Consider the following 15,576-nt stretch of genomic DNA (forward strand, 5'->3'; position numbering starts at 1 on the left):
TACCCACACCCACACAGAAGTACAGACCCACACCCACACAGACGTACATACCCACACCCACACCCATACATACCCACACCCATACAGACGTACATACCCACACCCACACAGACGTACATACCCACACCCACACAGAAGTACATACCCACACCCACACAGACGTACATACCCACACCCACACAGACGTACACACCCACACCCACACAGACGTACATACCCACACCCACACAGACGTACATACCCACACCCACACAGACGTACATACCCACACCCACACAGACGTACATACCCACACCCACACAGACGTACATACCCACACCCACACAGACGTACATACCCACACAGACGTACATACCCACACCCACACAGACGTACATACCCACACAGACGTACATACCCACACCCACACAGAAGTACATACCCACACCCACACAGACGTACATACCCACACCCACACAGACGTACATACCCACACCCATACATACCCACACACAGATGTCTCTCCCTTTAAGACATATCATTCTGTATCACGTGCACAAGTTGTGCACGTCAATAAGGGCCCTAAATAAAATAGCACTGTCAGGACACAGGTACACTGGCCCATCTTTATCTCTCTCTTATTTACCATGACGCCAAACCCGGACGACGCTGGGACAATTGTGCGCCGCCTTATGGGACTCCCAATCACGGCCGGTTGTGATACAGCCTGGAATCAAACCAGGGTCTGTAGTGACACCGAGATGCAGTGCCTTAGACTGCTGCGCTACTCGGGAGCCATACCTTTCCTGACTTCTAAGAACAGAAGTGAAAATGTTGTATGTTCTGGGAACGTTTATTTTTATGTTGCAGAGAGGTCCTGAGAATGTTTTACTCTGGTTCCAGAGAGGTCCTGAGAACGTTTTACTCCGGTTCCAGAGAGGTCCTGAGAACGTTTTACTCTGGTTCCAGAGAGGTCCTGAGAATGTTTTACTCCGGTTCCAGAGAGGTCCTGAGAACGTTTTACTCTGGTTCCAGAGAGGTCCTGAGAACGTTTTACTCTGGTTCCATAGAGGTCCTGAGAACGTTTTACTCTGGTTCCAGAGAGGTCCTGAGAACGTTTTACTCTGGTTCCAGAGAGGTCCTGAGAACGTTTTACTCTGGTTCCAGAGAGGTCCTGAGAACGTTTTACTCTGGTTCCAGAGAGGTCCTGAGAACGTTTTACTCCGGTTCCAGAGAGGTCCTGAGAACGTTTTACTCTGGTTCCAGAGAGGTCCTGAGAACGTTTTACTCTGGTTCCAGGGAGGTCCTGAGAACGTTTTACTCCGGTTCCAGGGAGGTCCTGAGAACGTTTTACTCCGGTTCCAGAGAGGTCCTGAGAACGTTTTACTCTGGTTCCAGGGAGGTCCTGAGAACGTTTTACTCCGGTTCCAGAGAGGTCCTGAGAACGTTTTACTCTGGTTCCAGAGAGGTCCTGAGAACGTTTTACTCTGGTTCCAGGGAGGTCCTGAGAACGTTTTACTCCGGTTCCAGGGAGGTCCTGAGAACGTTTTACTCTGGTTCCTTGAAAGGTTTCCTGGAAGGTTTTATTAAGGTTATTTGGAAGTTTTTGAATGACTTCCTTAAAACTTTGACTGAACGTTTCAATAAGACTACTAGCTTATTTTGGAACTCCAAGTACAAAGAGGCATTAATTATGCAGTGGGATTTGAACTTATAATTTTCTGTTATTTATCCATGGAAGTAGACCACTGCACCACCAGGATGGAAATAAAATGCTTTGTTTTTTTTACATATACAAAACAGTTAATTTTAGTTTATTCAAATAGACACAATTTCAAAGGAAACAAGCACTCAATAAAACCAGGTGAGGCCTTATTAGTGGGCGAGGCCAACACACCTGGACACACTTTACAAGATAGAGTTTTATTGATGGTGAGAACAGAATGTATATGTTTTTAAATAATATTCTTAGAACGCTCTCTGAACGTTACTTAAGTACATTTTTTATGTAAAGTTCTCAGAACCATTTGAAAACATGGTTTTTAATAGAACCATGGGTAAATGTAGGTAACATTATGCTGAAGTAATGAAATTCCCACAGAAGAAGATTGCTTTCTTAACATTCTCTGAACTACTTGTGAATGTTCCCAATGTCAAACCAGTTGTAGAGATCGTTCCTAGAACATTACCAAAATGTAAACTAAATGTAAAGTAATGAAATGACAAGAAAATTATGCTTTTTTTTTGCCAAGTTTCATAAATGTGCTGAGAATGTTCCAAAACCAAGCAACGATCGTGCACCATTCCCAGAAAGTTATGGGAAGGTTGTATGCAAGATAAACATAGGACAAGCACACACTCACCAAGCTGTAAGAAACATATGGTTCTCAGAATGGTACGTGCTAGCTGGGCTTTCTCTATCTCCAAGTAAATTAGAGTAAACATCTGTCGGAGCGCGCCCCAGGGCTCGCGCCACAGCAGCACCGGAGCACCGAATGTTCCATTGAGCTCGAGACCGATCGCGTCCATTCACGGTGAATGCAGATGAGAGACAGTCTGTCTCAGTAACGGATCTGTGTGAATGTATGGTAGACATCTTAGGTTTCACAACCAGCAGAAACAATAGCCTTAACTGTGAGCGTGCGTGTGCGTGTTTGTGATCAACATCAGTAATTAGAGGGAAGCCCACCACATCAGTGACAGACTGACCCAGCGCGAGTTATAACGGCACCGCCGAGGTTAATACAAATTCCTTCAATAAAAAAAAATGCAGCGGTGCCGCGCGCTTCTGGCAGCGGCGCTAGAACAGCCCAGTATGCAAATATGGGTTGTGTATACAGACAGACGATGCATGCGCACTCACCGGGAGAGGCTTGGTGCTGTAGCGGGTCTTCTCTCCTCTCGTCGCGTGGGTCACGAATCTATCGGTAATATCACGGCTGCCACCGCGGGCACACAGCCTTTTCCGTTCATTCCTCCAGTTAACGTCGTTGTCTGTCTGTCTCCTCTCGGTGCCTCGCACTTCTGTCTGTCTGTGTGTGTGCAGGGCTCCGACACAGAAAACCGTTTCTCTAAAAACAAGCTGGTGTACATCAACAGCAGAGACCAGAAAACGGAGAAAAATACAAAAAAAAGGAGAAGATTTGGAGAGAAGGGGAAACGGACAGGGGGGGCGGATACCCCTTCTGCATACACGCACACACAGGAACACTCCTCAAACCCTGCTAGAACGATCCCGTGGCAGACAGGCGCGGGACAGACGTTCCTGGAAGAAAACAGAGGAAAGAACCAAATATTTCGTCCGTTTCTCTCTCTCCCCGCGATATGATATCCCCCTTTCTATCTCTGTCTCTCACACTGCAATCTCGCCTCTCGTTTCTCGCCAGACGTGCCTGGCTGTCAGTCCCATCCGGGGACCCGTATTTGGCCTCGGTACTACCGATAAGTACTCTGGGAAGTGTATTTCTTTTTTATTTTATTATATCAGAACCTGTTGTCTGGGTTACGCAATGCCGATGGGGGTGGGGGTAGATAGAGTCGTCAAGAGAAAGAACTGAGATGGAGAAAGAAACAGCGAGGGAGAGAGAGATATCTACTTTACTTGCTTTGGCTATGTTAACATATGTTTCCCTTGCCAATAAAGCCCTTAAAACCTCTTAAGGATCCACCTCTTTTTTCTTTTATTCAATTTGCTCCTAAAACAACATACCCAAATCTAACTGCCTGTAGCTCAGGACCTGAAGCAAAAATATGCATATTGTTGATACCATTTGAAATGAAACACTTTGAAGTTTGTGGAAATGTGAAAGTAATGTAGGAGAATATAACACATTAGATCTGGTGAAAGATAATGCAAAGAAAAAAAACATGCATTTCTTTTGTACCATCATCTTTAAAATGCAAGAGAAAGGCCATGATGTATTATTCCAGCCCTGGTGCAATTTAGATTTTGGCCACTAGATGACAGCAGTGTATGTGCAACGTTTTAGACTGATCCAATGAACCATTGTATTTCTGTTAGAAATGTTGTATGAAGACTTCCCAAATGTGCCTAATTGGTTTATTAATACATTTTCAAGTTCATAACTGGGCACTCTCCTCAAACAATAGCATGGTATTTTTTCACTGTAATAGCTACTGTAAATTGGACAGTGCAGTTAGATTAACAAGAATTTAAGCTTTCTGCCAACATCAGATATGTCTATGTCCTGGGAAATGTTCTTGTCACTTACAACCTCATGCTAATCACATTAGCCTACGTTAACTCAACCGTTGAAATTTAGAGAGCGAGAGAGAGTAGGGCACTGAGTCAGTGCTATAATAACCGGTTGTAACCCTATGGTTATGAGGGACAGTGATGGCATAGATAAAACTGCAGACAAACTGACCTAACCACAGGAGGAACCCAATTTGTAGTAGACTGGCCACACCAGTCAAAATGTGTGTGTGTGTGTGTGTGTCTGTGTTTATGAGTATAGAAATACAAATGTGTATGGAGGCTACACTTAGAAACAATGGAATCAAGACACACAGGTATTGTGGAATAGCCTTTACCATAAACATCTGAAACAGGAGAAGGTCAGAAACAAGAGAAGGTCAGAAACAACAGAAGGTCAGAAACATCTGAAACAAGAGAAGGTCAGAAACAAGAGAAGGTCAGAAACATCTGAACCAATAGAAGGTCAGAAACAAGAGAAGGTCAGAAACAAGAGAAGGTTATAAACATCTGAAACAAGAGAAGGTCGGAAACAAGAGAAGGTCGGAAACATCTGAAACAAGAGAAGGTCAGAAACGGGAGAAGGTCAGAAACAGGAGAAGGTCAGAAACAAGAGAAGGTCAGAAACATCTGAAACAAGAGAAGGCCAGAAACAGGAGAAGGTCAGAAACAAGAGAAGGTCAGAAACACCTGAAACAAGAGAAGGTCAGAAACAGGAGAAGGTCAGAAACAAGAGAAGATCAGAAACATTTGAAACAAGAGAAGGTCAGAAACATCTGAAACAAGAGAAGGTCAGAAACAGGAGAAGGTCAGAAACAGGAGAAGGTCAGAAACAAGAGAAGGTCAGAAACATCTGAAACAAGAGAAGGTCAGAAACATCTGAAACAAGAGAAGGTCAGAAACATCTGAAACAAGAGAAGGTCAGAAACATCTGAAACAAGAGAAGGTTACAACTATCAAAAAACTGTAAAAAATGTTTTACAAAATGAAAACAGCCTATGCGGGAGGAGCCATGTATGTGTTATAGCCATGTATGTGTTATAGCCTATAGCTCGTTTTTGGGTGATTTCACATCTTGCCACTGGGGGGCAGTAATACATAAGGAGATGGGACCATAGACTTGGATAGACAACTCATCTCTGTGTCTGTGTCATGAGGGTGTCTGTGAGAACATGGGCAGCATCGTTGAGGACATCTCCATCTTGAAATAGTACATTTTGTCACGACTACAACCGGGTCATCAGGAGAGATCAGCCAATGAAGTTGGAAGTCCCACCCAGTTGACTAAATCAAAATGGCTAAAGTCCTCAATGGCGTGGCCACAGGCTTTTGGTCACTAGAGGACTCTATACAACTCCCTGGCCAGGAAATATGTTCGGTAAGGTTTAAATTATAAATCCATCCTAATTTGACTTGGATTTAAAGGATAAGCGCCTAGACTGGTGCAAGAAATATGGTGGAAGGAAACTCTCTTGCCCATGTTTATACCAATCTAATGCTTTTGTAACTTTACTAGTAGATGTAAGAAGAATCAAGTACCTTTATGTGACAGAAACAACAAATGAAGTCATGTGACATGTTTATGTAATATGAAACATGTATCATCACTGTGACTAACCCCTTCAAATGGGTCCATAAAAACAGCTGCAACAAAAGCAAAGACATAAGCAATGCAACACTTCTTCACAAATCTATCAGTGTGTGTGTGTGTGTGTCTCTGTGTCTCTGTGTCTGTGTGTCTGTGTGTCTGTGTGTCTGTGTGTCTGTGTGTGTGTGTGTGTGTGTGTGTGTGTGTGTGTGTGTGTGTGTGTGTGTGTGTGTGTGTGTGTGTGTGTCTCTGTGTCTCTGTGTCTGTGTGTCTGTGTGTCTGTGTGTCTGTGTGTGTGTGTGTGTGTGTGTGTGTGTGTGTGTGTGTGTGTGTGTGTGTGTGTGTGTGTGTCTGTGTGTGTCTGTGTGTGTGTGTGTGTGTGTGTGTGTGTGTGTGTGTGTGTGTGTCTGTGTGTGTGTGTGTGTGTGTCTGTGTGTCTGTGTGTCTGTGTGTGTGTGTGTGTGTGTGTGTGTGTGTGTGTGTGTGTGTGTGTGTGTGTGTGTGTGTGTGTGTCTGTGTGTGTGTGTGTGTGTGTGTGTGTGTGTGTGTGTGTGTGTGTGTGTGTGTGTGTGTGTGTGTGTGTGTGTGTGTGTGTGTGTGTGTGTGTGTGTGTGTGTGTGTGTGTGTGTCTGTGTGTGTGTGTGTGTGTGTGTGTGTCTCTGTGTCTGTGTGTCTGTGTGTCTGTGTGTCTGTGTGTGTGTGTGTGTGTGTGTGTGTGTGTGTGTGTGTGTGTGTGTGTGTGTGTGTGTGTGTGTGTGTGTGTGTGTGTGTGTGTGTGTCTGTGTGTGTGTGTGTGTGTGTGTGTGTCTCTGTGTCTGTGTGTCTGTGTGTCTGTGTGTGTGTGTGTGTGTGTGTGTGTGTGTGTGTGTGTGTGTGTGTGTGTGTGTGTGTGTGTGTGTGTGTGTGTGTGTGTGTGTGTGTGTGTCTGTGTGTGTGTGTGTGTGTGTGTGTGTGTGTGTGTGTGTGTGTGTGTGTGTGTGTGTGTGTGTGTGTGTCTGTGTGTGTGTGTGTGTGTGTGTGTGTGTGTGTGTGTGTGTGTGTGTGTGTGTGTGTGTGTGTGTCTGTGTGTGTCTGTGTGTGTGTGTGTGTGTGTGTGTGTGTCTCTGTGTCTGTGTGTCTGTGTGTCTGTGTGTCTGTGTGTGTGTGTGTGTGTGTGTGTGTGTGTGTGTGTGTGTGTGTGTGTGTCTGTGTGTGTGTGTGTGTGTGTGTGTGTGTGTGTGTGTGTGTGTGTGTGTGTGTGTGTGTGTGTGTGTGTGTGTGTGTGTGTGTGTGTGTGGGGGGGGGGGTGTATATGTTTCTGTTCAACCAAACAAGATTCTCTGGATTATCTTCAAGAAGATTCTGCATCCCTAAGAGGTTGGGTTTTTCAGCCTGCTGAAAGGCTGAATGTTCTCTCCGCGAACGCTTGGGATGCTGGGGCAGAAAGCAGATCCAGTGCCACAGGTCACAGCTTTGGATAAACAGCCATCCTTGCCTGCCAGAACTGGAGAGGTGACTCTGTAAACATGCCCCCCTTTACCTCTTCCAGGTATTTCCATATCTCACACAGGGCACTGAATGCCCTGACAGGTTGACCATCCGTCTGGACTATCCTCGATGCGAGAAAACTATATTTCTGAAGAACTGTGGTCGAGATGCTTGCTGGATTCAACGTGCTGGCATCTTGCTTCTGGTCCTGCTGCTCCATGGCTGTACTCTCTGATTTGCTGAAGTACAAAAGACTCTGCTTCCCTCATCAGTGGCTCCATCTCTGTTGAGCGAAGTGCCAGAGACACACTTGGGTCATCAGACAAGCTGCTGCAGAGTGAGGGTTGAAGTTTGCTGCCTGAGGATTCAGTATGCCTGCAAAGCGCTCGCGCAGTGACTTCAGGTGGACCTGTGCCAACTGTTTTGCAACAGTAGTTGACTGCGAGTGTGACTCGAGGTTGAGACGGCACGGTACCACATCAGACAGTGACTGGCTGTCAGTTTGAAGTCGGTGTGGATTGCGAACGGCTCCAGCAACTTCACAAGCTGCTCTAGCTTGGCCCAGTCACACTCCGTGCTCGCCCTCGGATTTCTTCCCTGTTAGGTAGTGATAGCTAGTGATAGCTAGTGATAGTTAGTGATAATGATGCACAAGCTAGGCCTATGTGTAACATCGGCAAACACTGGCAGAATTCTTCTCTGCATGCCTGCTCAAATCTGGGTAAAAGATTGAAAGGAATGTGAGTCTTATTCAATACATTTAGTTATTGCTTGCTTTTCTAAAGTCTACCAACCTTGACAGCAGGCATGCCAGCTAAGACAGACAAGCTAGCTACTCTAACTTGATTGATAGTCTGAAATGGCTTCTTGGTAGTTAGTTATGAGGTTGGGAGAGCTGGGCTAACTAAAGCTAACTTCATAAAATTGCTAGGTGGCTAGTAGTATTACAGAGAAACAACAACAATATATATATATATATATATATATATATAATTTTATTTCTTAAATGTTTTTAAACAGGGCACATTCTTTGAGGGGACACGTGCCCACTATGGGTCGCCTCTGGCAGCATTTATCCGCTAGATTCAGAAGCTCAAAAAAACAACAGACTTATGAAAAGTTACAGTAAAAATCCACTTTGACATGAAAGATGATTAAAGAGTAAAAAGCATTGGAAGTGAAGACATCATCATCATCATCATCATCATCATCATCATCATCATCATATTACACTGAGTAAAGATTTAAGACACAATCTGGCACGCTACAGCCTACAATAACGGTGTGTGTGTGTGTGTGTGTGTGTGTGATTGTGTGTGTGTGTGTGTGTGTGTGTGTGTGTGTGTGTGTGTGTGTGTGTGTGTGTGTGTGTGTGTGTGTGTGTGTGTGTGTGTGTGTGTGTGTGTGTGTGTGTGTGTCTGTATTTATGTGAGTGAGTGTCTGTCTGTGAACACTCGTGTCTGTATACGCACGTACGTGTGCGTGCGTGTGTGCGTGCGTGCGTGTGTGCGTGTGGTCACAGGTTCTCTCCAGGCTGGTACTGGGGTTCAGTGGCAGTGAAGTAGTCTTCCAGGAAGCCCTGCAGGTATTCAAAGGTGTGTCTCTCATCCGCATCTCCCCGCCAACACTGCACCATCAGCTCATGGAGGGAGGCAGGACAACCCACCGCACAGGGCATCCTGTAGCCTCTCTCCACCTGCTCCAGGACCTCGCGGTTATTCATACCTAGAGAAGAGGAGGGAGAGGGAGTGGTAGAGACGGAGAAAGAGACATACAGTGGCAAGAAAAAGTATGTGAACCCTTTGGAATTACCTGGATTTCTATATAAATTGGTAATAAAATTAATAACACACAAATTATTGAATTTTTCTTGTCTATATTGAATACATCATTTAAACACTCACAGTGTACAGTCGTGGCCAAAAGTTTGAGAATGACACAAATATAAATTTTCACAAAGTTTGCTGCTTCAGTATCTTTAGATATTTTTTCAGATGTTACTATGGAATACTGAAGGATAATTACAAGCATTTCATAAGTGTAGCTTTTATTGAGGATTGACCACAATTTCTCAATGGGATTAAGGTCTGGGGAATTTCCTGGCCATGGACCCAAAATATCGATGTTTTGTTCCCCGAGCCACTTAGTTATCACTTTTGCCTTATGGCAAGGTGCTCCATCATGCTGGAAAAGGCCTTGTTCGTCACCAAACTGTTCCTGGATGGTTCGGAGAAGTTGCTCTTGGAGGATGTGTTGGTACCATTCTTTATTCATGGCTGTGTTCTTAGGCAGAATTGTGAGTGAGCCCACTCCCCTGGCTGAGAAGCAACCTCACACATGAATGGTCTCAGGATGCTTTACTGTTGGCATGACACAGGACTGATGGTAGCGCTCAACTTGTCTTCTCCGGACAAGCTTTTTTCCAGATGCCCCAAACAATCGGAAAGGGGATTCATCAGAGAAAATGACTTTACCCCAGTCCTCAGCAGTCCAATCCCTGTACCTTTTGCAGAATATCAGTCTGTCCCTGATGGCTTCTTTGCTGCCCTTCTTGACACCAGGCCATCCTCCAAAAGTCTTCACCTCACTGTCCGTGCAGATGCACTCACACCTGCCTGCTGCCATTCCTGAGCAAGCTATGTTCTGGTGGTGCCACGATCTAGCAGCTGAATCAACTTTAGAAGACGGTCCTGGCGCTTGCTGGACTTTCTTTGGCGCCCTGAAGCTTTCTTCACAACAATTGAACCGCTCTCCTTGAAGTTCTTGATGATATATATATCATCAAGAACTATCCTTGGCTATGAAGCACTTTTTTTGCAAAGCAATGATGACGGCACGTGTTTCCTTGCAGGTAACCATGGTTGACAGAGGAAGAACAATGATTCCAAGCACCACCCTCCTTTTGAAGCTTCCAGTCTGTTATTCGAACTCAATCAGCATGACAGAGTGATCTCCAGCCTTGTCCTTGTCAACACTCACACCTGTGTTAACGAGAGAATCACTGACATGGTGTCAGCTGGTCCTTTTGTGGCAGGGCTGAAATGCAGTGGAAATGGTTTTTGGGGAATCAGTTAATTTGCATGTTTCATTTGCATGATCAAAAAATGATCACTCTTCATTACATTCTGGAGTATATGCAAATTGCCATCATACAAACTGAGGCAGCAGACTTTGTGAAAATTAATAGTTGTGTCATTCTCAAACTTTTGGCCACGACTGTAGGTTGGAAAAAGTATGTGAACCCCTAGGCTAATGACTTCTCCAAAAGCTAATTGGAGTCAGGAGTCAGCCAACATGGAGTCCAATCAATGAGGTGAGATTGGAGATGTTGGTTAGAGCTGCCTTGCCCTATAAAAACACTCACCAAAATTTGAGTTTACTATTCACAAGAAGCATTGCCTGATGTGAACCATGCCTCAAACAAAGGAGATCTCAGAAGACCTAAGATTAAGAATTGTTGACTTGCATAAAGCTGGAAAGGTTTACAAAAGCGTCTCTAAAAGCCACGATGTTCATCAGTCCACTGTAAGACAAATTGTCTATAAATGGAGAAAGTTCAGCACTGTTGCTACTCTCCCTAGGAGAGGTCGTCCTGCAAAGATGACTGCAAGAGCACAGCGCAGAATGCTCAATGAGGTTAAGAAGAATCCTAGAGTGTCAGCTAAAGACTTACAGAAATCTCTGGAACATGCTAACATCTCTGTTGACGAGTCTATGATATGTAAAACACTGAACAAGAACGGTGTTCATGGGAGGACACCACGGAGATGTCACTGCTGTCCAAAGAAAACATTGCTGTACGTCTGAAGTTTGCAAAAGTGCACCTGGATGTTCCACAGAGCTACTGGCAAAATATTCTGTGGACAGATGAAACTACAGTTGAGTTGTTTGGACGGAACACACAACACTATGTGGAGAAAAAAAGGCACAGCACACCAACATCAAAACCTCATCCCAACTGTAAAGTATGGTGGAGAGAGCATCATGGTTTGGGGCTGCTTTGCTGCCTCAGGGCCTGGACAGCTTGCAATCATTGACGGGAAAATGAATTCCCAAGTTTATCAATACATTTTGCAGGAGAATGTTAGGCTATCTGTCTGCCAATCGAAGCTCAACAGAAGTTGGGTGATGCAACAGGACAACGACCCAAAACACAGAAGTAAATCAACAACAGAATGGCTTCAACAGAAGAAAATACACCTTCTGGAGTGGCCCAGTCAGAGTCTTGACCTCAACCTGATTGAGATGCTGTGGCATGACCTCAAGAGAGCGGTTCCCACCAGACATCCCAAGAATATTGCCGAACTGAAACAGTTTTGTAAAGAGGAATGGTCCAAAATTCCTCCTGACCGTTGTGCAGGTCTGATCCACAACTACAGAAAACGTTTGGTTGAGGTTATTGCTGCCAAAGGAGGGTCAACCAGTTATTAAATCCAAGGGTTCACATACTTTTCCCACCCTGCACTGTGAATGTTTACACGGTGTGTTCAATAAAGATATGAAAATGTATCTGTGTTTGTGTGTTATTAGTTTAAGCAGACTGTGTTTGTCTATTGTTGTGATTTAGATGAAGATCAGATCAAATTTTATGACAAATTTATGCAGAAATCCAGGTAATTCCAAAGGGTTCACATACTTTTTCTTGCCACTGTACAGAGATGTTTCGTAACACACGGTATCCTATGTCTGGAAAAAAGAAGGGAGAGAGTAAGACACGCCCACCTACCTGGGTAAGGTACGCGTCCCTTTGTGATGAGCTCAGTGAGCAGGATACCAAAGCTCCACACGTCAGACTTGATGGTGAAACGCCCGTATAGAGCAGCTTCAGGAGCAGTCCACTTGATGGGAAACTTGGCTCCTGTAAAATCAATCAATCAATCAATCAAATGTATTTAGGAAGTCCTGTTCTCATCAAGAGTTGTCACACTCTCTCTTACCTTGTCTGGCGGTGTACTCATTGTCCTCTATGAGTCTGGCCAGACCAAAGTCAGCGATCTTGCACACCAGATTATCACTGACCAGAATGTTAGCCGCTCGTAGATCACGATGGATGTAGTTCATTCGCTCTATATACGCCATGCCTGCCGCTATCTACACACACACACGCACACGCACACACACACACACACACACACACACACACACACACACACACACACACACCCACACACCCACACACCCACACACCCACACACACACACCCCCGCACGCGCACGCGCACGCGCACGCGCACACGCACACGCACACGCACACGCACACGCACACACACACACACACACACACACACACACACACACACACACACACACACACACACACACACACACACACACACACACGAGGAAGGGTTAGAGGTGCCTGTCATCCCCACTTGTACCACCTGCAGCAGAGTGTGAGGTGGCACCAACACCCGAACACCAGAGGAACGTGGTCAAGATGGTGGTTGACCAAGATGGTGGTTGTGTGTTCTGACCTGTGCAGCCATATCCACCAGTTGAGGCAGCTTCAGATTTTCTCCTTCCCCATCCTTCAGGAAGTCCAGTAGGCTTCCTGCAGTACACACAGTTGAATACATGTCAGAAATCATTGTGAAAACATATGGTGTGCGTGCGTGCGTGCGTGCGTGCGTGCGTGCGTGCGTGCGTGCGTGCCCGTGCGAGTATGTGTGTGTGTGTGTACGAGCTTCCTTGCTTAGATGTGTGTGCATGCTGTGTGTCCATGCAGCACCTTGGCTCATGAACTCTGTGATGATGTAGATGGGTTCTTCAGAGACCACAGCGTACAGCTGCACCAGCTTGTCATGTCTCAGTCTCTTCATGATCTGAGCCTCTTCTAGGAAGGCCTCTGGAGACATGGTGCCTGGCTTCAACGTCTTCACTGCTACCTTGGTGGTGCCGTTCCACATACCTGACATACACACACACACACACAGTGGCAGAAACACACACAATTATATACAGACACGCACACCTACACACCGAGTTATATAGTACACACATTAGAAGAGTGATGGTGAGGTCATGCATGGAGGAGGCAGGGTGGGGTAACAATTGGGAGAGAGGGGAGGAGAGAAGGGTGAAGAGACTAGAGGAGGGATGGGGAGGAGAGTGGGGAGGAAAGAGGAGGAGAAAGGGGAGGAGAGAGGGAAGGATAGAGGAGAGAGAGGAGGAGGGAGGGGAACAGAGAGGGGAGGAGGGAAGGAGGGAACGGAGGAGAGAGGAGAAGAGAGTAGAGGAGAGGAGAGGAGAGGAGGAGAGGAGAGGGGAGGGGAGGGGAGGAAAGGGGAGAGAGGGGAGAGAAGGGAGGAGAGAAGGAGTACCAGCATGGCTACAGTAGCACATGAAGCTGGACCAGTAAAACACCTCCTGGACTGGACACACTCACACGCTTTAACACTGACACAGAACCGCACTGGTCTGGACAGACACAGACACTTTAACACTGAACTGGACACAGGGAACACCACATTAGCACCACATTAGGAATATCCAGAGACACACTGAGAAGTCCTTCTGGAACACAGACTGTAAAAAGTGTGCCAACATACAGTAAAAGAAGGTGACTGATTGATTGATTGATTGACAGTCGGTCTCACCCATCCAGACATCTCCGAAGCAGCCCTGACCCAACTTCTTGTTTAGGGCCAGCGTTTCCCGGGCAACCTCCCAGGCGTCCCGCCCCAAACCCAGGGTGAGGGGCGTTGAATTGGGACAGGGCGTGGTCAAGAAGTGACACATCCCATCGTTACTGCCTAGAAGAGGAAGGGGTGGAGGGGATGGTAGGAGTGGAGAGGGAGGAGGGGGTGGAGGGAGGGATAGAGGGAGGGAGGGAGATTAAATGATATGAAGAGGCATGCAAAGACAGAGAACATGTTCCTACCCATCCAGACTTCTCCAAACTGCCCGTTGCCCAGCTTCTTAATGAGCTGGAGAGACTCTCTGGGAATCTCCCACACATCCTTGGTCTTTACCGATAGGTCCGCAAGCTTAGGCATGCCCCGCCTACAGCTGCCAATCAACCTACAGCACAGACCTGCAGCTCGCTCTGATGGGAGTGAGAGAGAGACAGAGAGCGAGGAAGACAGACAGACAGACAGACCGAGAGAGGGATAGAGAGAGAGGGGGGGAGAGAGAGGGAGAGAGAGAGAGAGAGAGAGAGAGGGGAGAGATATATATAGAGAGAAAGACAGACAGACAGACAGACAGACCGAGAGAGGGATAGAGAGAGAGAGGGGGAGAGAGAGAGGGGGAGAGAGAGAGAGAGAGAGGGAAAGAGAGAGAGGGGGAGAGATATATATAGAGAGAAAGACAGACAGACAGAGAGAGAGGGGATGAAGAGATCAAAGGCAACGAACACATATAGAACACATATAGAACACATAAAGAACACATACAGAACACATATAGAACACATATAGAAGACATATAGAACACATAAAGAACACATATAGAACACATAAAACAGAATGCTTTACTTGATCCACTAAAGAGTACTAACATACATAACACAACATAACATACATAACATAGATACACTACATGACCAAAGGTATGTGGACAGCTGTCTGAACTACTCATTCCAAAATCATGGCCATTTTTTGTGCTACGCGCTTCAGCACTCGGCGGTCCCGTTCTGTGAACTAATGTGGCCTACCACTTTAAGGATAAGCCGTTGTTGCTCCTAGACCTTCAGCACTTACAGTTCACCGGAGCAGCTCGAGCAGGGCAGAAATTTGACGAACTGACTTGTTGGAAAGGTGGCATCCTCTGACGGTGCCACGTTGAAAATCACTGAGCCCTTCAGTAACGTTATTCTATCGCCACATTTTGTCTATGGAGATTGCATGGCTATGTGCTCGATTTTATACACTTGTCAGCGATGGGTGTGGCTGAAATAACCGAATCCATTCATTTGAAAGGGTTTCCACATACTTTTGGTGATGCAGTGTAACTTACAGACACATGACATATACACATTAGTACTGATACACCATGCTGTCCAATAGTACTGATACGCCATGCTGTCCAATAGTACTGATACACTATGCTGTCCAATAGTACTGATACGCCATGCTGTCCAATAGTACTGATACACCATGCTGTCCAATAGTACTGATACACCATGCTGTCCAATAGTACTGATACGCCATGCTGTCCAATAGTACTGATACACCATGCTGTCCAATAGTACTGATACGCCATGCTGTCCAATAGTACTGATACACTATGCTGTCCAATAGTACTGATACACCATGCTGTCCAATAGTACTGATACACCATGCTGTCCAATAGTACTGATACGCCATGCTGTCCAATAGTACTGATAC

At 45.8% G+C, this 15,576-nt stretch overlaps 1 protein-coding gene across 2 annotated transcripts in view; it reads right to left on the reverse strand.

Annotated features, from left to right (window-relative positions):
• Positions 1-8,228: 8,228 nt before the first annotated feature.
• The window catches only part of LOC129830722 (proto-oncogene tyrosine-protein kinase Yrk-like), a 45,304-nt gene continuing 37,956 nt past the window's right edge, over positions 8,229-15,576 (reverse strand). Inside the window, exons 8-13 of one of the 2 annotated variants that reach the window (XM_055893363.1) lie at positions 13,846-14,001; positions 12,978-13,157; positions 12,724-12,800; positions 12,188-12,341; positions 11,977-12,108; positions 8,229-8,975 (exon numbers count right to left, since the gene is read on the reverse strand). In XM_055893363.1, coding sequence (XP_055749338.1) covers positions 8,767-8,975; positions 11,977-12,108; positions 12,188-12,341; positions 12,724-12,800; positions 12,978-13,157; positions 13,846-14,001 — 908 coding nt within the window. In that variant the 3' untranslated portion in view covers positions 8,229-8,766. Of the gene's footprint in view, positions 8,976-11,976; positions 12,109-12,187; positions 12,342-12,723; positions 12,801-12,977; positions 13,158-13,845; positions 14,002-14,129; positions 14,295-15,576 lie in introns of both variants that reach the window. The other variant, XM_055893362.1, reaches the window with a different exon arrangement.

Source organism: Salvelinus fontinalis, chromosome 32 (genome assembly GCF_029448725.1).
Source record: "Salvelinus fontinalis isolate EN_2023a chromosome 32, ASM2944872v1, whole genome shotgun sequence".
Taxonomy (NCBI): Eukaryota; Metazoa; Chordata; class Actinopteri; order Salmoniformes; family Salmonidae; genus Salvelinus; species Salvelinus fontinalis.